Raw genomic sequence first — 20,898 nt, 5'->3', positions numbered from 1 at the left:
TTATCCAACCATTTCATCCTTCAGTGTCTTCGCTGGATCAGTTAATTAATTGCACAAAAAGTGCTTTTCTAATTCTGTGATGCCTCCCACAATTGTTGGCTAGAATTCTGTAAAAACTTGGTTTCCCTCATCAACTATGGTTACTTACTTTCTCTAACATCTAGGCAGGACAGATGCTCAATTTTTCTGTTTAGTTGCCATTTATCAGAGTGAGGAGTTGGTGCCCTCATTCTCTCATAGTGACCAAAAAAATTTTTTCTTATTCTTTAAATACCATTCTTTTTTTTTTTATCTTTTTTTATTTTTTATTTGACACAGAGAGAGTGATCACAAGTAGGCAGAAAGGCAGGCGGGGTGGGGGGCGAAGCAGGCACCCTGCTGAGCAGAGAGCCCCATGTGGAGCTCAATTCCAGGACCCTGAGACCATGACCCAAGCCAAAGGCAGAGGCTTACCCCACTGAGCCACCCAGGCGCCTCTTTAAATACCATTCTTAATTCATGGTTCTTATATGTTCATCATGATTCAAATAACTGTGCTCATCCTTTTTTTCCATGTTTGAATTAATTCATATGGAGCCACTATTTTTCACGCCGAAGGGAGTCTTTTCAGTGGTTCTTTGTGTTTATTAGTTAGGATTCTGTTAGTTAAGATACCTATGTATTTTTGTATTATTAATTATTTTTATTAACATATAATGTATTATTTGCCCCAGACACATGGGGTTTGTGATATGGTGAGTGCTGTGAAGTGGAAACCTATGTATTTTTAAAAGAAACAAAGCCTGGGACACCTGGGTGCCTCAGTCAGTTAAACGTCTGCTTTCAGCTCAGGTCATGATCCTAGGGTCCTGGAATCAAGCCCTGCACTGGGCTCCCTGCTCAGTGGGGAGCCTGCTTCTTCCTCTGGCTGCAGCTCTCCTTGCTTGTGCTCTCTGACAAATAAATAAAATCTTAAAAAAAAAAAAAACAGAAGGAGCTAAGCCTTAGTCATTTTTGATGCTCCCTATTTTTTCCTCTAGATCTTTGCCTTTATTTAAAAATTGGGATGTTTGATAATCACCTATTCTTTTATGAAATGTTGTAAATACCACATTATTATATAAAATGAAATACTTTGGTTAAATTTTCTGAGAGAAAATTCTAAAGCTTGTTTTATGCTTCAGATTGATGTGGGAAATATATACAAGTCAAATTAAATAACAGATGCTAATATTTTATTTTGCTACTGTCTTTATGAAATACTTTTTATGATGTATTTTATAAGGTATGTAACTGTATTTTTAAGAAATTTCATTGCCCTTTTTCTCCGGGGTAGAATTTTGCTTTTAGCACCATATTTTCCATTCATCCAGAATTCTTATACCAGTGAATATTCTCTAAGACAAATGTACTTGAAGTGCATCGTCTCTCACCTCCTCTACTCTCTTCCTCTCTCTCCCTTGGTTGCTGCCACAGCCCCTCAGCATGTCCCTTCGTCCACGCTGCTTCTGCCTTCTGACGGACCTCATCCTGCCCCTTCATCTATAACCCCTGTAACTACAAATATCTTAGCCCCCTGGGGAATGGCAAAGTTCATAATTAAAATTTCAAACCTGTGGTGCCTGGGTGGCTCAGTTAGTTAAGAATCTGCCTTTGGCTCAAGTCATGATCCTGGGGCCCTGGGATTGAGTCCCCGATTAGGCTCGTTGCTCTGCGGGGAGTCTGCCTCTCCCTCTCCCTCTGCTCCTCCTGTTTGTGCTCTCTTGCTCACGCGCTCTCTCTCTGTCAAATAAATAAATAAATATCTTTAAAAATAAAAAGATAAAATAAAATTTCAGATGCAGTCAATACATTCCTAAATCTGTGTGGGTTTTACAACTACCCTATTATACTGTCATTACATCTGGAAAATTCTATTATGAAAAGCCGTCTGTTCGTTGGAAGAGCTGAAACAAGTAGAAATCTTCTGTTGGTGTCTACCTCTGAAAGCAAAATGGCCTGAAACTGGATTAAAATGAATGCATCCAACAGGTATGGTTTTCTTTCCCCCAACCACAGGTATTTTGCAGAAAGAGACGCTGCAGCAGCTCAGCAGGTCCTCTCTGACTCTCTTCATCCAAAATGCAGGTAATTGCTGAAAATAAAAGATGGATTAGGCTTATGGCTTCAGTAGGAAGAACTTCTCCTCTACAGATATGTCAGTGAGATTCTCAGGAGCACTGAGCCACCAGAGTGGGGCTTAAAGCTCTTTCAAAGGAGCCCTTTGGACAAATACTGAATAGGAGGGTTGAAGCTTCAGGTACTTATTACAAGATTCAGGATGTTAAGTGGCACCGTTCAAGTGAGATGAGTATTTAAAGGGACTGATAACATCGCTGGTGTCCAGAGGATTAAAGAGGTAGGCATGGAAGGAGAAAGCAGAGTCTAAAAGAAAGATTTCAGAGACAAAGGAGCACAATGGGGGAACAGAGGGGAGAATGGTGGCCATGCAGTCAAGGGCCAATTGAGAAAATCCAGAATGCTGAGGCTTTTTTATTTTCCTTGGTAAAAAATCTAGATTCTAAATACTCTGCATTTTCATTTACTTTTCTATATTCTTTTTTCCTTAACTGATTACATGAAGGGATATCACTAAAGAGGAAATAAGGTATTTTTTGTTTGCTTTTGTGTTTTGTTGCTTTTATTTAATTTTAGAATGAGTATGGGTAAGAATTTACAGAAATATAAATTCATGAAAATTTCTCAAAAAATAAACATTTTGCAACTTTTTAACTATTATACTTCATTATATTTAGGTTCTGTTTTAGTGAAGGAAAGCCAGCTTAGACCAACCTAACAGAAAATATCAAAGGGCCTTTCTACATTCATGGCTGTACCTGATCGGAGACCCATGTTCAGCAGTTCACCTAATAGCTGAACATGTCACCACACATGCTCTGACCTCATCTACTGCCCAGAGAGGGACATTTTATTTGGAAGTTTTGTTGCATAGAGCAATTTTGTTCTTCTACTGATATTTCTGATTTCATTATTAAAAATAGTAGTTATTGCATATGAGGAGTTCTACCATTTTGCAGTCACACTTTTGTATCACTTTTGTCTCCTCAGCATACCAAGATCCTTGTTAGTGTTCATATTCAATAAATTAACACAAAATTTTATCATACCATTCTCAAAGTCCAGAAACAGGCTAACTTTGCTCCCACCGCCTTATTAGTATACTTATTCAAGCTTCATTTGGCTACGTTCATTAAATTACACTAGGCTTTGTAAATTTGTATTTATAATCTTTTATTTATAAGATTACATTTTCATTTTCTTTACCTTTATTTGATTAAAACAGTAAAATCACTTAGCTCTTTCTTGATATAGATATTACCTGGTTAAAATCAAGCTACTTTAATTTTTTTAACTGCATTTTCTGAATTGCATATTTCTGTAATATAGAGATTCTGAACGTCCTCCAGTTAAAACTCTCTGGGGAGTCTGTGTCTAGACTCAGGTATTCCTGGAAGAGCATCAGAAAAACACATGAACCCTCAATGGCCATTGGGAAATGACAATAAGCTTAAAATATTTTTTTTGATTACTCATTATAGGATGATAAATTTTAGCTGCGAGCCATTCTCAAAGCTACGCTTTGTAGTTTTATTTCTTGTGTCAACCATCAGAGAGGATATATTTGAGAGTTTATGTGTGAATACTCTTACTTAAGAAGAGACTACTCTGTGTGTGTGTTTGTGTGTGTGTACAGGCATATAGGTAAAGCCACCATGCTTTTCTCCTCAACCCACCATAAAATTGAGTAGATGAACTTCAAATATTAATCACTTAATATTGATGGTAACTGTCAGTAAACAAAAAATCCAAATGTTTTTAAATGCTACTATCCTTCGTCAAGGTCTAAAATAAGTATATATTGACCACTTGTGATAGCAACATAGGTTCTGTCAGGCTCTGAATACTTCAGATGTTGAGCAGCAACATATATACTAAGGAAACTCCTGTCTACCCAACAGCAAGCATTATACACATCACTGTTATTGCCCTTGTAAACCTCCATCTTTTAAGTCCTGAAGAAGCTTGAGGGATATAAGTACATTCAATTTTAAGAGGAGAATTCTGCCTGCTGGATTGTTTGTTGTTGCTGTTGTGTGTTTCTTAAAGAAAGGGATTCATTCCATTTAGTCCAGAATATCCTATAAGTGATTGTGTGGAGGTCATTTGGCCTTTTATTTCCAATGCAGAAAGAGACTTTGTTTAACAAATACAGAGACACTATGTATTTATAAAGCTTTGTTAAGAGAAAATAGGTGCTTATAAATTTGTTTATTTAAAGTTTCTTAAATTTCTCCCCTAACTCAGTTTAGTTCAGATATGAATCTTGTAAGTAAAAATCTAATTCCTTTTTGGCTGGTTGGCTGTCTGGTTTGTAGGCAGTTACACTTTCAAAAGACATGGCATATTTTAACATGAATGAAAGGCAGTTACTTTGAATTACCACCTGTCATTTACAGAGTAGAAAGTATATATAGTTAAATATCAGTTTTGCATCATGCTTTTGTGGTCTTGTGCTGTGTGTATCACATGGGTGTGTAGTGGTTGCAACTTACTATAGAGAAACCTACTTAGATGGAAGCTTAATGTTCATAACTCTAGTTCTGAAAAGTTATTTAGTTCAAATGCTAACCACATTTTTTTCTGTAAAATGAGGATTACATTACCCATAAAGAGGAGTGGAACATTGTTCCTGTTTACAAAGCATTGATGGTATGGAGTGGGGGAGAAAGGGAAGGACTTGTGAGTCCACAAAGTAAAGAATGCAAAGCAGTATTTTCAGAATACTTCTGTGATAGACCCCTTTCTACAAAGACTATCCAGAAGCTCAAATTACAAAATGGACTAAAATGGAACTGCTATGGTTTAGCTAGCTGTCTTACCTTAGACAGAGGAAATGCCATAACACTTGTCAAAACAGAGTTTTTAAAACCTATATATCCTTCCTTCCTCTCTCCCTGCCTTCCTTCCTTTCACTAGTTCACTACTTTATTCATCAATGAGCATTTATTTGGCATCTAAAGTGAGCCAGACATCACAAATAAGAATGAATAGGATAAATGTCATGAAATAAAACCAAAAGAAATGCAAGCGGGAATTATGAAAGAGCAAGGGAGCAGCATCTGGTTAGGAGAGACATACCAGGCAAAGGTTCATGGAGAAAGTATTGTTTGATAATCAATGATCTCATAAAAAAGTACTTTAGTGTTTCACCTTAAGGACTGTCTCCCACCGCTGCACTAAAGGGAATAGGGGATAAGTAGCAGGGCTTTAAATAATCCCATTTCTGAGCTCCACATAAATTTTACTGTAGATTTTTAATTGATAAAATTTAAATTGGTTAGTGTTTGAGAACTGAGTTATAGACATCTCTGCATCTAGTCAACAGTTTTAATATAAACCTTAAAAGAGAAATTACCAATTAGAGATTAAATCCTTTTTTTTATTCATTCATTTAGCAAATTCAGCAAAGCAGAGTGGGAGAAGAAAAGGATGGATAAAGCAATTGGGTGAGTGTGGGATTTCATGTATAAAGATTGTCAGTCAGAACCTGAACCAGAAAAAAAAATGCCCTAAGAATACTGTAAAATATGACAAAATGTCCTGATAAAAATCCAGTTGGACTTTTAAAAGAAACTGTTCATATGTTTTTGGATTTATTTGTGGGATTCTATGGTACTACTTTCCCTTTGACCAGCTAACAATCTTTACAAAGCTCTAACTACATGGAAATGATTTTCAGAAATCCTCATTTAGAATTACAATTGGTAGGGTAGGGCTGCTCAGTTGGTTAAGCATCGACTTTGTTCTCGGCTCTGGTCTGGATCTCAGGGTTAGGAGTTCAGGCCCCGCATTGTGCTCCACGCTGGGTGTGGAGCCGACTTAAAAAAAAAAAGTGTATCTGATAGGGTTTTATTTAAGGATTTTTATCAAGTATCAGGTTATTAGATTATAAATTTACTTTATTAGTTTTTTTAAATGCCCCATTTTATTAAAAAATATTTCTGAATAGAAAACTCCTTTTTTTTTTTTAAATGTGCTGGACTTACATTACCCAGAGACTGAAGACATCAATTCCATTTAACTTTTGGTAGCCATGCAGAAGAGGTACTAGGAAATATACTCTGAATGTCAAGATACTTACTTAAATTCGATCTCATTTTGAGAGTAAAATATGATTATGGAAAATGTAGAAAATATAGGAAAGCAAACCCAAAAAATCACCTCTATATTATTCCTCTAACTTAGCATAGTAACATTTGGTGGCACTTCATTTTCACCCTCTTTTTGTGCACATTTGTAAGCATATAATAAAACACAGCTTGTTTCATACATAATGTTTCCAATTTAAATAGTCTTTAGGAATACAGTACTTATTGGCTGTAATATATGAGATTACCGTAATTTATTTAACCAGTCACCTTTTTTTTTAGAATATCTGAATAGTTTCTATGTCTTTGCCATTATAAATACTGCTATAATGACTATCCTTGAGTGTAAAGCTCTTCGTTTTAGATTTTGTTCTCTCATATATTTGGAAGTGGAATTACCAAATCAAAGCATATGGACTCTTAATTCCCTTGGTTACATTACTGGCATTCTCAAGTTACAAGATTCAGGGTAAAGATTGGGTAGAAAGGGAATGGCACCCTACCACTCTGATAATTCTGCAGTAATTTAAAAATTAGGTGATTTTTAAATGCTTATGTGACACACAGTTGGTTTTGTGGTTTGTGCTTTGCAGGTATTCGTTTGCAATTGTGGGCATCAATATAACTGATCTGGCATATAATCTTCTGGTGAGCGGAGCTCTAAAAACTCACTTCTACAACATTGCCCCAGAAGCTCCAACACTGTCTCATTTCCAGCAAACATTTTGTAAGTGTCCTATTGCTGAATTATCAATATAGTTTCTATGGAACATTCTCTGCATGGGGCAAAGCTGAGAGATCTTTGTGATTTGGCTGCGTGGGAATCTTTAAACTTCCCCTTTGGTTTTTGGGGTTTTTTTTATAGGTAATAAAAAAATTTATTAAAGCCACTGTAATCAAATCGATATGGCATTAACATAAAAAATATATAATTTAGAGGAACAAAGTAAAGACTCTAGGAGAAAAAGAGCACAATAAAAAATTAATACGCCATCAAAGGTAATATTTTAGTTCAGTGGGGAAAATGATGGATTAATTAAATGGTGCTAGCACTGTTTCTCAGGAAGAAAATATGATTAGGCACCTCTCTTTTTTAATTGTTGAAATATACTTGACATACAATGTTAAATTAGTTTCAGGTATACAACACAGCGATCTGACAATTCTGTACATTACTCAGGGCTCACCAAACTTCCCCTTTGGTTTTGATTTTGTTGTTTTCTCATTCCAATACCTAAAGTAATATTTTCAGGCACTGTGGATTTTTCTCTTTCCCAGCTCTTGCATGATGTCCACTATATCAGCTTCTGGCTTGGGTAGCTCTCTCCCTCTGATGCCGCATAGCATTGCACTTAAAAGCGTGCAGGTTCAGAAGACAGCCCGAGGTGACTCCCAGATCTATGTTTACCAGCCTCTCTAAGCCTCGCTTATGTCAGGTATAAAGTGAGTCCTCTTCTCATAGAGTTGCTATGCAGATAAAGTGAGATCATGGATAAAAAGTTCTTATTAGCTCACTCCATAGTTAGTGTTCAGTGAACAGTAGAAAGAGGAGATGCTGGTTTAGTGGGTGATACTGACGGCAGTGGGACTGTCAGTGGGATTACGTACCCTGCCGCCGCGAGTACTGCTACGGAAGGAAGTATAAGGAGGGGCATCCTTCAGGGTTACAGTTATACTGAGCTTTCAGAAGATGAAAACCGAGACTATATGACAGAGCCCTGGGATGGTATTTTCTATTCTTTGAATCCTAAAACCTGAATGTCACACCCTTATGGGCCACATACAGACTGGTTTGGAGGAACATGGAAAGATGTTCCAAGTCACCAAGCAACCCAGGCAATTTAAAGGAGAAATGTCATTTAAACCATGCTTATTGCTCTGAGGGCCTTGTACCCAGGCTTTCTTAGAAATTTTCTAAGAAAATTTTAGTTTTTCTTCTCTTTTAAATTTTTCCAGCTCTTCTCTTCTGTTAATTTGCTGAGCAGGTCTGCAGTCTATGGTTAAGACACAGCTGTTCATCCCAAATCCACTGCAGGGGAATACTGGTCCCCACTTCATTTTTACAATGTGACAGAGTAAACGGCAATTTTTCTCTAAACTCCTAACTAATAGTGATTATGTTACCTAGGATTTTGTCTTTTTTAGTGTTTGCTTAATCAGGACTTCTAGCTAGAAAGGGCACAGGTAATGCGTGCGTTATGCTCCTTTCGAAACTTCACTGTAGTTAACATAAAGGCTTTTTCCAAGAAATTATAAACCCACAAGGACAGGAAAAATCAGGAACGAGGCAGGAAAAACCTCATTTTGAAAGCTGGAAAACAGATGAAGTGAAAACTGATTTAGCAGTCCAGAAAAAGCAAATCCCAAATAGGTAGTGTGAAAATGTGACCTGATTTATTCCACGGGAGCTCCCAAAAGTTTCAGGAATTGGCAGCATTGGGTGTCTCTGGAAATAGGGGTGAAGGCAGGATCAAAAACAGCAAGACTGCTTGAAAGTGTCTTAAGAAACTCTGAGAGGCCCAAATCCCCTTCCCTAGGACACAGCTTTTGTCCTTCCCTGCCCCGCAGGAGAGGCGGGTGGATTATTCTCTAGAGAGTTAAAGGGTCTCCTCTGGTCTAAGGACAATCAGGTACAGGTACTGGCGAACCACACTGGAAGTGATGAAGGGGACTGAGTTGTGCAAGCGGCTTCTCCTTCCCCATTCCTCTAACTTCAGCAGCCAGTCATGAGAGTGACAGGGCCTTCTCTGGGTTGCTGGAGCAGCCCAACAGAAAAGAGCTTAAGATGCTGACCTCTGGGTCTCCTCAGTGGAACAGCCCAGCCATATCACTCTACAGTCATGCTCACACCCAAAAAGCCCTCCCACATGCACAGAACTTTTAGTCCCTGACTTTTTATTTAGTAAAAAATATTAAGACAGCCAAGGATTATCAGATGTCTCAGTGTTAAAAACAAGTCCTCAAATTCTTTGACAATCCTCCCATTAAGAGGTAGGGTTTGTTCCTCTTACCCCTTGTATCTGGGCTGACCTGTCGGTTGGCCAGTAGAATACAGCAGAAATGACACTATGTGACTTGCAAAACTACATTAGAAAAGGGTTTTGCCTTGTTCTCAGAGACTGAGCTGCTTTTGAAGGCATGAGCCACCATGTAACGAACTGATCTCTACATGTTATAAGGAAGTCTAGGATATATGGAGAAACCATACATAAGTGATCTCACTGACAGCTCCAGATGAGGCCATAGCCAACAGCTAGTGTCCCCACAGACATGTGAGTGAAGATACCTTCAAGTGATTTGTGCCACCAGATATCACCACCACACACTTCAGGCCTTCCCTGTTAGACTTCAGACATTGTAGAACCATCCCTCCTATTCCCTTTCTGAATTCTCAGTCCACTGAATTCATGAGTGTATTAAATGGTTGTTTTAAGCCACTGGATTTTGGAATAATTTCATAAGCAATACTAGATAACAAGAACAGTAATGAAAGCCTCAAACATGAAAGAGAGTCCAAAACAGCAGAAATAAAGCCACTAGAAGAAAATAGAAACTATGCAGGGAGAGGAAAACTTCAAAACTATGTATCATTAGTACCCGCAAGGAATTAAGAAATTGTAATTAGGAAACAAGAACAAGGTGCCACAGAAAGAACATTCAGAAGATAAAAGAGTGTTCTTAGAAATTAAAAATCAGAGAGCAAAAATGAAAGTGCCAACAGGGGATAAAGCTGAAAACACTCCCAGAAAGTAGAACAAAAAGTACAGATGAAAAATAGAAAATAAAAGTCAAGATATTAAAGGGCCATTTTAGAAGTCTTATATATGAATGATGGAATTTCCAGAAAAAGGAACAATGACACTAAAGGAAGGGAATCAAAAAAATAAATCAAGAAAAATTTCCAGAACTAAAGGATGAGTTTTCATAATAATAGAGATTAAAATATATTCATACTAAGGTCCCTGTCACTGTGAAATTTTATGAAACCAGAGAGAAATGATTCTAAAAATTTCCAAAGCTGCCACATGATGAATTGGGAATCAAGATGACACTGGAATTCTCAACAGCAACCTCTTCTGGAATACTCTAGAAGAGAGTGGAATAATGTCTTCAAAAATTTAAGAGAATTTTTTTAAAATCTAAGGGCATATGATTTCAATTTAGATTTCTATATCCAGGCTAACTTCCCAATTAAGTGTGAGAAAACAATAAAGACATATTTTAAATGCAAGGTTTTAAACATTTTATCTCTGTACCATTATTAGGAAGATCCTGAAGGATATGTTTTCACAAAGAGAGTAATCCTGAAAGAATAACTGGGGTCCAGAGAGCAGGAAATTTATTACAGGAACCAAGTGTAGAGAATCGTCAAGGATGAAGGTGAAGGGAAAGCCCAAGGCGCTATCTGTGCAGCAGGATAAGAATAATAAATCTAGATTATAACAGGTCAGAAGGCTCTGGTAGAGACTCTTTGAAGAAAATGAAACTGATGGAACATCTACTGTGTTGGAATACACTGCAAAGATGCTAGCATAGGTTAGAGTTAAGTGGGTGGAAACTAAGCAAATATAAACAGAGAGGGCAGCTGATAATACTACACAAAAAATTGTTAGAAAACATGTGATAATGTGGTTGGAATGGGTGAAAGGGAGCTACGTCTTCATCTTACAAAGCTAGTCCAGAATATCAAGCAATGGCAATCGTGTTATATAAAGCTATATATAATCAAATATAATCAAAAGAATCAGCACAAGAATTGATATGTTCCTTCAGGGAAGCAGTAATTAAGGTAGGAGGTGCTGCTGGTTTTGTATTTTTTTGTAAGAAGCCTTGTTAAACTATGAGACTAAACTATGTGCACAAATAACGTAGACAAAAAACAAAGTAAATTTAAGAATACATATACTTTATAACTTGTTAATAATGGGAAATTAAAGTCCCTGAATTGATAGGCCTTCAAGACAACCATAGCCCAAATGAGTAGCATGAAATAGGGTTACTATTTCCCATGGCCCTCACCAGGTTTTAGAAAGAGCAGCAATCCCCCTGTGAACTGGTGTATAAGCAGAGGGACTTGTCTCTCTCCAGAGGAAGCAAACTGTGTCCTGAATTTACTGTTCCTCTATCAGACATGATCAGTTCTGCACGTTTCCTCTGTAATATTCTTGCAATTACCTGTGTCCTTGCTTATGTTTCTGCTGTCTACTAACTGAACGCAGTGAAGCAAAACCAAGATACATTCTAGCAACAAATACACTGCAGGCTTGGGCTGGAAAGCCAAATTAGTATTCTAAACTGGTATTTCATCTAGGTGAAGAAATAGAAGAAAATAATAGCTCTATCATTCTGACTTTATAGTATTATTCAATGAAAACTGCACTGCCAAGGCGGTATGCTACAAAAACTGCATTCAATATAAAGCCCCACTGAACATACAGTTCCACTGAAATGAAGTAAGGCTGGGTGTAGTGAGCACAAGGAAAATATAATGATCAGAGGAAGAGGAAAAAGAATCATCTTTCCTTTGACCTTCAGAAGAAGAGGCTATTCAGTAAGAATAAGATCCAGAGAAAGAGAATACACTAGGAAAGGCGGCAGGTACAGTGGTGAGAAGGAGCTGATTTCTAGTCTCCCTTCCAGCTTCCGGCTATATTGTGTAACTGTATACACTATTCAAATATTTTTTTCTAAGCCCAATGTTCTCGTCTGTTAAATGAAGATATATGTGCACTACCCACTCTACAAACTGTTGTAAGAATTAAGCGACTGTAAGCAATAGCCTGGCCTCACTTTTCTCTCTCTACTTTCCATGCCATTTTGTTAGCTTCCTTAGCTACTATATCATTAGCTGAAATTGTCTCCCTGGGTGTCCCTCCTCAGAGACAGAGAACTGGGGAGCACAGGAACTGTACCTTTTTTCTTGTATCTGCTGCACTTTTGTTAACTGGCAGGTAAGCCAGCTGATCAATCAACCAAGTGGATAAGTGAACACTCTGTAATGTTAGAAAAATGAGTGGAGATTTATAATTATAATATGTACCCTGGAAGCCAAGCCACCATTTCTGCATTTTGATTAAAATCACATTATACAATCTCTATTTTCCCAGTGTGATAGCGAGAATCAGCAAGCTTGTACTTCACTTTTGTACCCTGAGATCCTGAGAAAGGATCCTGAGAATAGTGTCAATTCTAGTGCCATTTCTAGTCTTATCCTTGCCTGCCTTTTGTTTTTTTCTTGCTTTTTAAACCTTTCTAAATGTTTTTCTGTAATTGCATGTAAGGTAGAAAAATGGAGACACCAAATGGATCTGCATTCTTCTAACACTCTGTACGACAGTAGATCACCTTTAGAATGAGTTGCCAATGCACAAGCATACTGTGGAAGAGTGACTATTTATATATAAGATGCAAACTCTGAAAAACAATCTGAGGGGTTTGAAGTGGCAGGGGGGTGGGAGGTTGGGGTACCAGGTGGTGGGTATTATAGAGGGCACGGCTTGCATGGAGCACTGGGTGTGGTGAAAAAATAATGAATAATGTTTTTCTGAAAATAAATAAATTGAAAAAAAAGTGAATTCTTCATTAAAAGATAATTTTCATAGTGCCTGTTCATTATTGTCAATATGGGTAAAGATCTTAATCACTCATGAGATAATAATGGGATTCTAATTCACCATGTGTGATTTTAATTCATAGTATTAGAAGCCCGACTCTATATACAAAACATTTCAAGTGTGTTTATTTGAGCTTAGAGGCCAAGTCAGGAAAATTATGTATTTTATATAGCTCTGGAAGGAGAAATTGTTAAGTGGTCATAGATTTTACTTAAAACCATAAAAAATGTAATATTTAGGAAAAAGCCAAGGGAACTTAAAAAGAGGGCATCTTTTAGAACAATGGATCTTAAATTTTAGTGGCCTGAGATTCATTTTACTGCACTGCAGCTGAATCTGGGTTGGGAGGTCTGGACACTCAGAAAGTACACCACAGCATTTGTGGGATACTTTCGAAGTTTGCACAGTCACTGAAATGGACAGATGACTGAATTCTTTTGGTTGAATAAGGTGCTGAGATTAGAGGAAACTACTTCCTCTTGGTGTGCACTAAACCCCAAATAACGGTAAGTAGACTCCCAGTCACGGCACATGAGAAATAGTGAGGAGAAACAGGGATGCTTAACCTGGAAAAGGTAGAAGCTCAGGGCATAAGAGATATTTCAGTTACCTGAGTTGGAAAAGGACTGAATTTGTTCCAAGAAATACAGGATAAAAGATTTTGGCCCAGTGTGAGGAAAAACCCTTGAAGAATCAGGTTCTTCACATCCATGGCACAGGCTAATGTCAGTGTTATCACCAGAAGAGCTCAAGGCTGGATGCTGCCTCCAGGACTCCCAGCACCAGACAGAGCAGAGATGGACTGGACAGCCCCTGGGATTGCTGATACCTGTGATCTGGGGCTTCCTTGAAGTTCCCTGACATTTCCCTGACGGTACCCATAACAGTGGCAATGGGCCCTGGGGTGTGGCCCAGAGGCATGTGAGTGAGGGTTGCTGTAAGTCCCCATCAAGAGATATTAAAAACAGACACATCAGTTAATATGCTTAGAGGGCCCAAAGATAATCCAATCCTTAAAAAAATGCAGTGGTCACTGACATACTGCATGGAGCACTGGGTATGGTGCATAAACAATGAATTCTGTTATGCTGAAAAGAAATTAATAAAAAAAAATGCAATGGTCAAACCCCCAAAAAAGTAAAAAGTTTTCTCTCTCCTTACTACCTTTCTTTCTATAGTTATAGAGACAAGATACTTAAAAATGTAAAGCATATTTAACAGTGTGTTTAACCAGGTATGTTTGTGGAAGTAGACCAGTATCTGGAAGTGTGTTGGGGTGGGAAGGAGTTTCACTTCTAATTCTGTATTACAGTGAGACATGGTAAGGATTTTTTAAAACATGTTTATGGACCTATGTTAAAAGTTTTCTCATGAGTAGCTAATTAATAGAAAAACAAATGGGGTTTTTCTGTTTTTTGGTTTTTTTACTATTAGCATTGAGAATGTTTGCTCCCAAATTCTCTCCCCATGCCCCTTATCATTTCTGCTGCTCACTCCTTCCTGTGGAGGAAGAAGAGCTAGGATTCAAACCAGGTTTCCAGCTTCAGAATCCATCTTCTATATTCTGCTCCTTCTAACGCTAAAACCAAGAAAAGCTTCTGTAATGTTTGGTTTTTTAAACTAAGATTATTTCCTTAAATATTTTTTTCTAACATATAATGAGACACCTGAACTTGTAATAGGTGAGGAGTACATACAAATATCTATTACTATTGTAGTACATACAAATATCTATTACTGTGTTTTTTAAAACCTAGTCACATTTCAATTCTGAATGTGTGGGGGGGAGGGTACAGAGTGGGGAAACAGAACACAGTGAATAAATTCAAATACTTAACATTTATTCCAAAAATGTTTCCAATCCAGATCATTCATTGATAACACTTTTTTCCCCAATTTATTTATTTTCAGAAAAACATTATTCATTATTTTTTCACCACACCCAGTGCTCCATGCAAGCTGTGCCCTCTATAATATTGATAACACTTTTGAGACACAGAAGTGTTTGAATATGACATTATGCTTCAGAGCAAGAAGGTCTTATTAACAATTTCATGTAGTTTATTGACCAGTCTGTGTTGTTCAGAGTTGATTTACAATTTGTATTGTCTCATAATAAACTGTCAGAATGCATTTGTTTGATTTGTCAGAGTCACTTAAAACTTTACTTAAATCAAATATCAAGAGGGAAAAAAGGCTGAGTGAAGTAATTTTGAAAAATCAGACCATTATGTTAATTTAATCAGGAGGGGAAGGATGAAGTAGTCACTGTTGGCCTTTCAGATTATGTTCCAGATGTGATCCACACTCAAAAGATGGCGGGACTGATTTGTCTTCCTGGGAAGAGTGACAATAATTCCAAGACCAGTTGCAAAAATCTGCATATTGGTAGCGTCTACTGCACAAGTTTGAAAGAATAAACTTTAACAGTAGTATTTGCTGCATTTTGATCTCTTCTTTGAGCTCCATGGTTGCTGTCATTTGGTCTGACATCTCTTTCAGCATTCAGTGATTTTGAATGTGATTAAGGACTTCTTTTTCCTCCTGCATTCTTCCTGCATTCTTACCACTGTCTTATCTCTACCAGGCTATTTGATGCATGAGTTTCATAAGTTTTGGATTGAAGAGGACCCCATGGACATAATGGAATTCAATCGTGTGCGGGAGAAATTCCGCAAGAGGATCATAAGACAGCTGCAGAACCCAGACATGGCACTGTGCCCACACTTTGCTGCCTCAGAAGGTTTAATCAACATGTAGTCACCCATGCTGGTTTTAACAGATACCCCGGAACACTGCCTCATTGTCATGTTAGATCCCTGCTTAGGTCCCAGCTCACACACTGAATGCACAGTGATTGTATGCATGCTTTTTGGTACAGTATTTTCATCTCTTGGTCATAATTACCAGATCCACAGATACCACTATTTGGAGGATCTGTCATCCAGTGACTGTTCATATTGTGGCATTATGCAGTGTTACATTTGCCTTGACACCCAGGTATGGAGAGAGTTTTCTATTTTTTTAGATCGTTTTCCTCCCCCTCATAATTCAGCATTGAAGAACTGTATTTCTCTAGCTGTATTTTGTATGTAAGAGATTTAGATGAATCTTGTTCTGTGAAAGCCTTTTAATTTATTGTTCTGTTACATGACTACTGCTGCTAGCCAGGTTTACGCTTGGATCTCATTCCACTAAAGTATATGACTTTCAAATAATGAAGACAGACAGACACACGATAAGCCAAACCATTCCTGCAAACACAGCCCCGCTTCATGAAAATGTAACGAGGCTTACAAGAAGCAGATTTAGGTAGGTGCTGTTTTTGTTTGAAGAACCACAGAATTATATTGTATCCTTCCCCAGCTGCAACTGTGTCATAGTCATATGGACACCAAATTATTTTATTCCCATATTTTTACTGGCTTGGATGCCTAAATAAGTTTATGATGCTTGGAGCCTCAGAAAAGAAGTATACATACTTCAAGCTGCAAAAGGTTCTTCACTGCCTGCCTCTTGCTGAACTCAGAATTATACCCTGGCACTGTTCTGATCCAAGCATCTTTGCTTGGGGAACCCAGTGCTAACTGGCTTGTTTTCAATGTCAAGAGGTTACATCAAAAAACAATTTGCAAGAAAATGTGTTGCAAGAGAGGGACCTAAACTGTGTCCTTCTGTAATATTTCTTGAAAATAATGACCTTGTCTTGTATCAGTGAAAAAAGTAAATTGCTTGGAAGGGGTAAAACATCAAATCATTCCAGAACTGCTAAAAATCATTTTAAAAACCATGATTTAGTTTGGAATTATGACTGTAGTCTGTTGAATAGTATTTACCATGGCATTTCATACCCATGGTATTTTATACCTTCTGACTATCAATTTTAGTATTATTAGACATTTGTGTAATCACTTGCTTACTTAAATGAAGTCTGAGTACTGCCTAACTGTCATTATATGAATAAATTACATGTCATCCTACTGTAACGTATAGTGGATTTCATTTTAATATTTTTGTGCTTGTACAGCTTCTGAATATGCAAATACGTGAGTGGGTAGAATGTCAAAGACAGACAACCTAGAGCTGAATATAAATCACGCCATCATTCAGAGTAACCAGGTGTAAATTAGAATGTGTCATGTCTGAGAGACTTCTTCTATTTAATCTTGAGGCCTGATGGTGCTTTAATGAAAGAATAAGATTCAGCTTCCTCTTTGTAACTTCCTATAAAGCCTGGTTTGTCTGAGAGACAACTGATAAAGGCAACGTTAAGCTGCCTTTTGTTTCCTTGTCCCTTCTCGCTCCTCCGGGACTGTGCTATACTTTCTCTCTCAGCTGCATACCAGGTAGCAGTGTTTTGCACTGCGTCTAGTACAGCCCTGGGCCCTTCGACAGAATGGAGAAGGGAAGGAGTTGATGAACACGTCATGTGTATCGTGAGGAGTGACAAGAATATAGATTCCTCTCCAGGGTGAGAACGTGTGAACCTGCCAAACGGCCAGTCCTAGGAGCCGTCAGTGTGCCCTGCGCGGTCAGTACAGCCTCTGTCAGCCGTATGCGCACCCTGTCTCCTTCTATCCGCCACGGCCCCGTGTCACTGACGCGGCTTGATAGTATGTGACGTTTACACCAGCTCACGTCTCTTCTGCTCAGGTAGAGACAGTTGATGGTAACAGAGCTGAGAGTTTTCCCTCCCAGCTCCTTGCATCTCTCTCCGTTGTATCCTAACATGGCTGCACAATTTTAGGACGAACAAACTGCCAGCTCCATCTAGTTCTGAGTATTATTAGACTTCATGTTCACACCTCTTTGTGAAAGATGTGTTCTACCCAGTAACATGAAGTGAGGTGAGAAAAAGAAGAGGAGAAGGTTTCAAAAGCAAAAAAAAATGTGTAATGTGTATGTGTTTTTCCCTTGAGCATTCTTAGCTTGCTTATCTTTATTCCACGGAACAAGGGTTGACCACTTAAAATGTAAATTATGTGGTAGGGCTCTTACAAGTTTTCCAAAACACTGCTTGCTATGATAAAAACACAATCCTATATGTGCTACAGAAAGAAAACTCTTTGAAGCATCATTTTTGAAAATTATGACTTCCATTTGACTTTCCTTATCACGGTTCTTAGTATTATAACAGAAAAAAGTTTTTGCCTGATAACTGACCATCTTTTCCACTTAAAACTTAAATATATACCTATTTCAAAAGGTAGGATGACCTTACAATATATCTTCCAAGGCTCAAGACTTTTAAGAGAAAAAGAGGATACTGTTAATAATTTCTTTAGAACAACAGTGTGAACTGGGACAGTATAAGGAAACTGAGATGTTAGGTGCCTGAGAGAGACCAAGGAACAGACATAAGTAGGCACCATCTACCCACAACTCAGACTCATGCGACCTGATTTATTCACATTGAAGCCTCTGGCAGAATACATCCCAGGGATACAGACACTTTGATATCTAAGATATTACCCAACATCTTAAAGACCCATAAGAGGCACAAGCTTTATCTGAGAAGCTCACATGAATAGACTAGGTTTATTTATAGAAAGTCAGCATAGGGAAACAAAACCCAGCAATCAAACTCCATGGCCCTAAATTATCTTCATCTGTGAACAGATGGGGCCAGAACCAAACTGAAGAAATATCAGGGGCAGACCAGAGTTGGGGAAATGTGGGGATCAGGCATGAGAAACAGAAGGAAAAGAGGACAGGAAAAAAAAAGTGTCAGCTAGGCCCATAACCATAACTAGGAAACTTTGAGCCTCAGTGACATACTGTATCAAAGTAATGCCTCTAACTCTTCAGGGAGCTTAAAGTAATTGCTATAATCTGGAAACAAAATGGCAGAAAAGCAGAATCAAGTACAACATCAAGTCCTAGAATGACGCAGGTCCTAGTATGGAGTCCATTTCAAGACTGAACTGTAGTGAGTGCTGATGCTATGTGCCAGGACCATGCAAACCTTTATTTGCATTAGTTCATTTCCCCAACAGCATACAAAGTGAAATTGCTTCCTTTGTTTTTCAGACAAACAGGCTTATAGAGTCAAATATATTTTCGCAGGTCTCAAGAGAGCGAGATATCACCTCACACAGCAAAATCTTGGTGAGGATGTGAAGAAAAGGGAACCCGGGTACACAATGGGTGGGAATGCAAACTCGTGCAGCTACTCTGGAAAACAGTGTGGAGGATCCTCAAAAAATTAAAAATAGAGTTATTCTATGATCCAGCAATTCCATTTCTGGGTATTTATTCAAAGGAAATGAAAGCACTAACTCAAAAAGGTATCTTCAACCCCAAGTTTACTACAGCATTACATAAAATACTTAAAATAGCCAAGACATGAAAACAACTCAACTGTCCATCAAATGATGAAATATATATATATATATGCCATGTTTTCTTTATTCATATATTTTACATACACAAACATGCATGCATGTGTGTGCGCACGCGCACGCACATACACACCCAGGAATATTATTCAGCCATAAAAAAGAAGGAAATTCTGATATTTGTGACAACATGGATGGAACCTGAGGACATTATGCTAAGTGAAATAAGTCAAAGAAAGGCAAATACCTTATGATCTCACTTACATGCAGAATCTAAAACAAAACAAAACAAAACAACCCTGAACTCACAGATACAGATACAGATACATATTGTGTTTGCCAGAACAGGTGGTAGAGGCTGGGTGAAATGAGTAAAGGTGGCCAAGAGGTACAAAAAAGAAGTAGTAAATGGCACAGCTAGATCTTGAATCCCTTAAGCCCTGACTTTTAATCATCATGTCGCTCCCTAACTTATTCTCTACTTATTCTCTACTGCCCAGGGTGGATTATAAACTTAAGTACATAACCTACCCTGCAAGTGATGATTATATATACAAATAACAGTTCTTGCTCAGGTGTCTTTAGGATGAATTCATACACTGCAGATCACAAATGCTGTCATACTGTCCCTCAGGAATTCCCCCATTTTTGGTTAGAATTTCTTCCTTGATACACAAAGAACAATTTTGATACGATTGTGAGCTCTCTCTCCTAATCTGTCTCTCCCCCCAGAGTCCTGGAAGCCAGGACACCACCTCCAGTCTCCGCTGTGGGAAGCTTCAGTGAGGTTCCTCCGTGGGCCTGTTGAGCCTGGGCTGCAATATGCTCACATAGACGCTTAGGACAGAGGGCAGGGCAGGGTTACAAAAAATAAAATCCTGACTCAGTGCCTTCCTATTATTTTATGTTACATATCTGGCACTGTGGTTGGATTTGCAAAGGGGCTATAGATGAAAAGTTTATGGTGGGGCGCCTGGCTGGCCCAGTTGGGTAAGCGTCCAGCTCTTGGTTTTGGCTCAGGTCATGATCTCAGGATCATGAGATCAAAACCCATGTCTGGCTCTGCACTCAGCAAGGAGTCTGCCTGAGATTCTCTCTCTTCCTCTGCCACTCCCCCTACTCGTGTAGGCGTGCTCTCTCTATCTCTATCTCAAATAAATGTTTATAGCAATGAGAAAAGTGTGGCACAGAGAAGAGAAAGCTGAGATATAGCTTGTAAAGCAACAGTTGAACCCCCTCCATCATGCAAGGTGGGTTAAGGGAGGTCTCTTAAGACTGCCACCTACCATAACAATAGTTCAGATGCATTACACAGCGTCGCAAGACTTTATTAGGGACATTGCTAAATCAAGGATTAGCAAGAGGAAAGAAGATATGAGTATGTTCCATGTCCCAAGGCATAACAAGCCCTGTGTGCTATGCCAGACACACTGTAGGTCTGAGTTCGGGTGAAGAACCCCAGGTTCCTGTTGCCCTTGCTTGCTTTAGGGCAAGCCTGAAAGCAACCATGGGGAGGTGGTGATCTGACAGGATCACTTAGTACCCAGGCAGTCTGGATCTGGCTGCCAGCTGTCCACCCCGGCAGACCATGGGGTGTGTGGGATGTTGCCCTTGGGAAGGAAATCTCTGGTCCTAATGGAAGGAGAGCATAGATACAACCCCTTCCGAAGGGAGAGAAAAGAGCCTTCAGGCACAGATAGTTGGGTCAAGGAGCCCAAAGAGAGCTTTTGAGTTCTTTTTTGACAAATCTCATCACAT

General features: G+C 38.5%; 1 protein-coding gene across 3 annotated transcripts in view; it reads left to right on the top strand.

The window, feature by feature from the left end:
• Positions 1 to 16,782, top strand: part of ELMOD1 (ELMO domain containing 1) — a 61,994-nt gene extending 45,212 nt beyond the window's left edge. For 2 of the 3 annotated variants that reach the window (XM_044257721.1, XM_044257722.1), the window contains 5 exons: positions 2,038 to 2,106; positions 2,603 to 2,626; positions 5,496 to 5,546; positions 6,782 to 6,915; positions 15,390 to 16,782. In XM_044257721.1, the coding sequence (XP_044113656.1) occupies positions 2,038 to 2,106; positions 2,603 to 2,626; positions 5,496 to 5,546; positions 6,782 to 6,915; positions 15,390 to 15,562 (451 nt within the window). In that variant the 3' untranslated portion in view covers positions 15,563 to 16,782. The remainder of the gene's footprint in view (positions 1 to 2,037; positions 2,107 to 2,602; positions 2,627 to 5,495; positions 5,547 to 6,781; positions 6,916 to 15,389) is intronic. The other variant, XM_044257723.1, reaches the window with a different exon arrangement.
• The last annotated feature ends 4,116 nt before the right edge of the window (positions 16,783 to 20,898 follow it).

The sequence above is a fragment of the Neovison vison genome, chromosome 7 (genome assembly GCF_020171115.1).
Source record: "Neovison vison isolate M4711 chromosome 7, ASM_NN_V1, whole genome shotgun sequence".
Taxonomy (NCBI): domain Eukaryota; kingdom Metazoa; phylum Chordata; class Mammalia; order Carnivora; family Mustelidae; genus Neogale; species Neogale vison.
The sequence above is the reverse complement of the archived record's forward strand: the minus strand, read 5'-3'. Positions and strand labels throughout refer to the sequence as shown.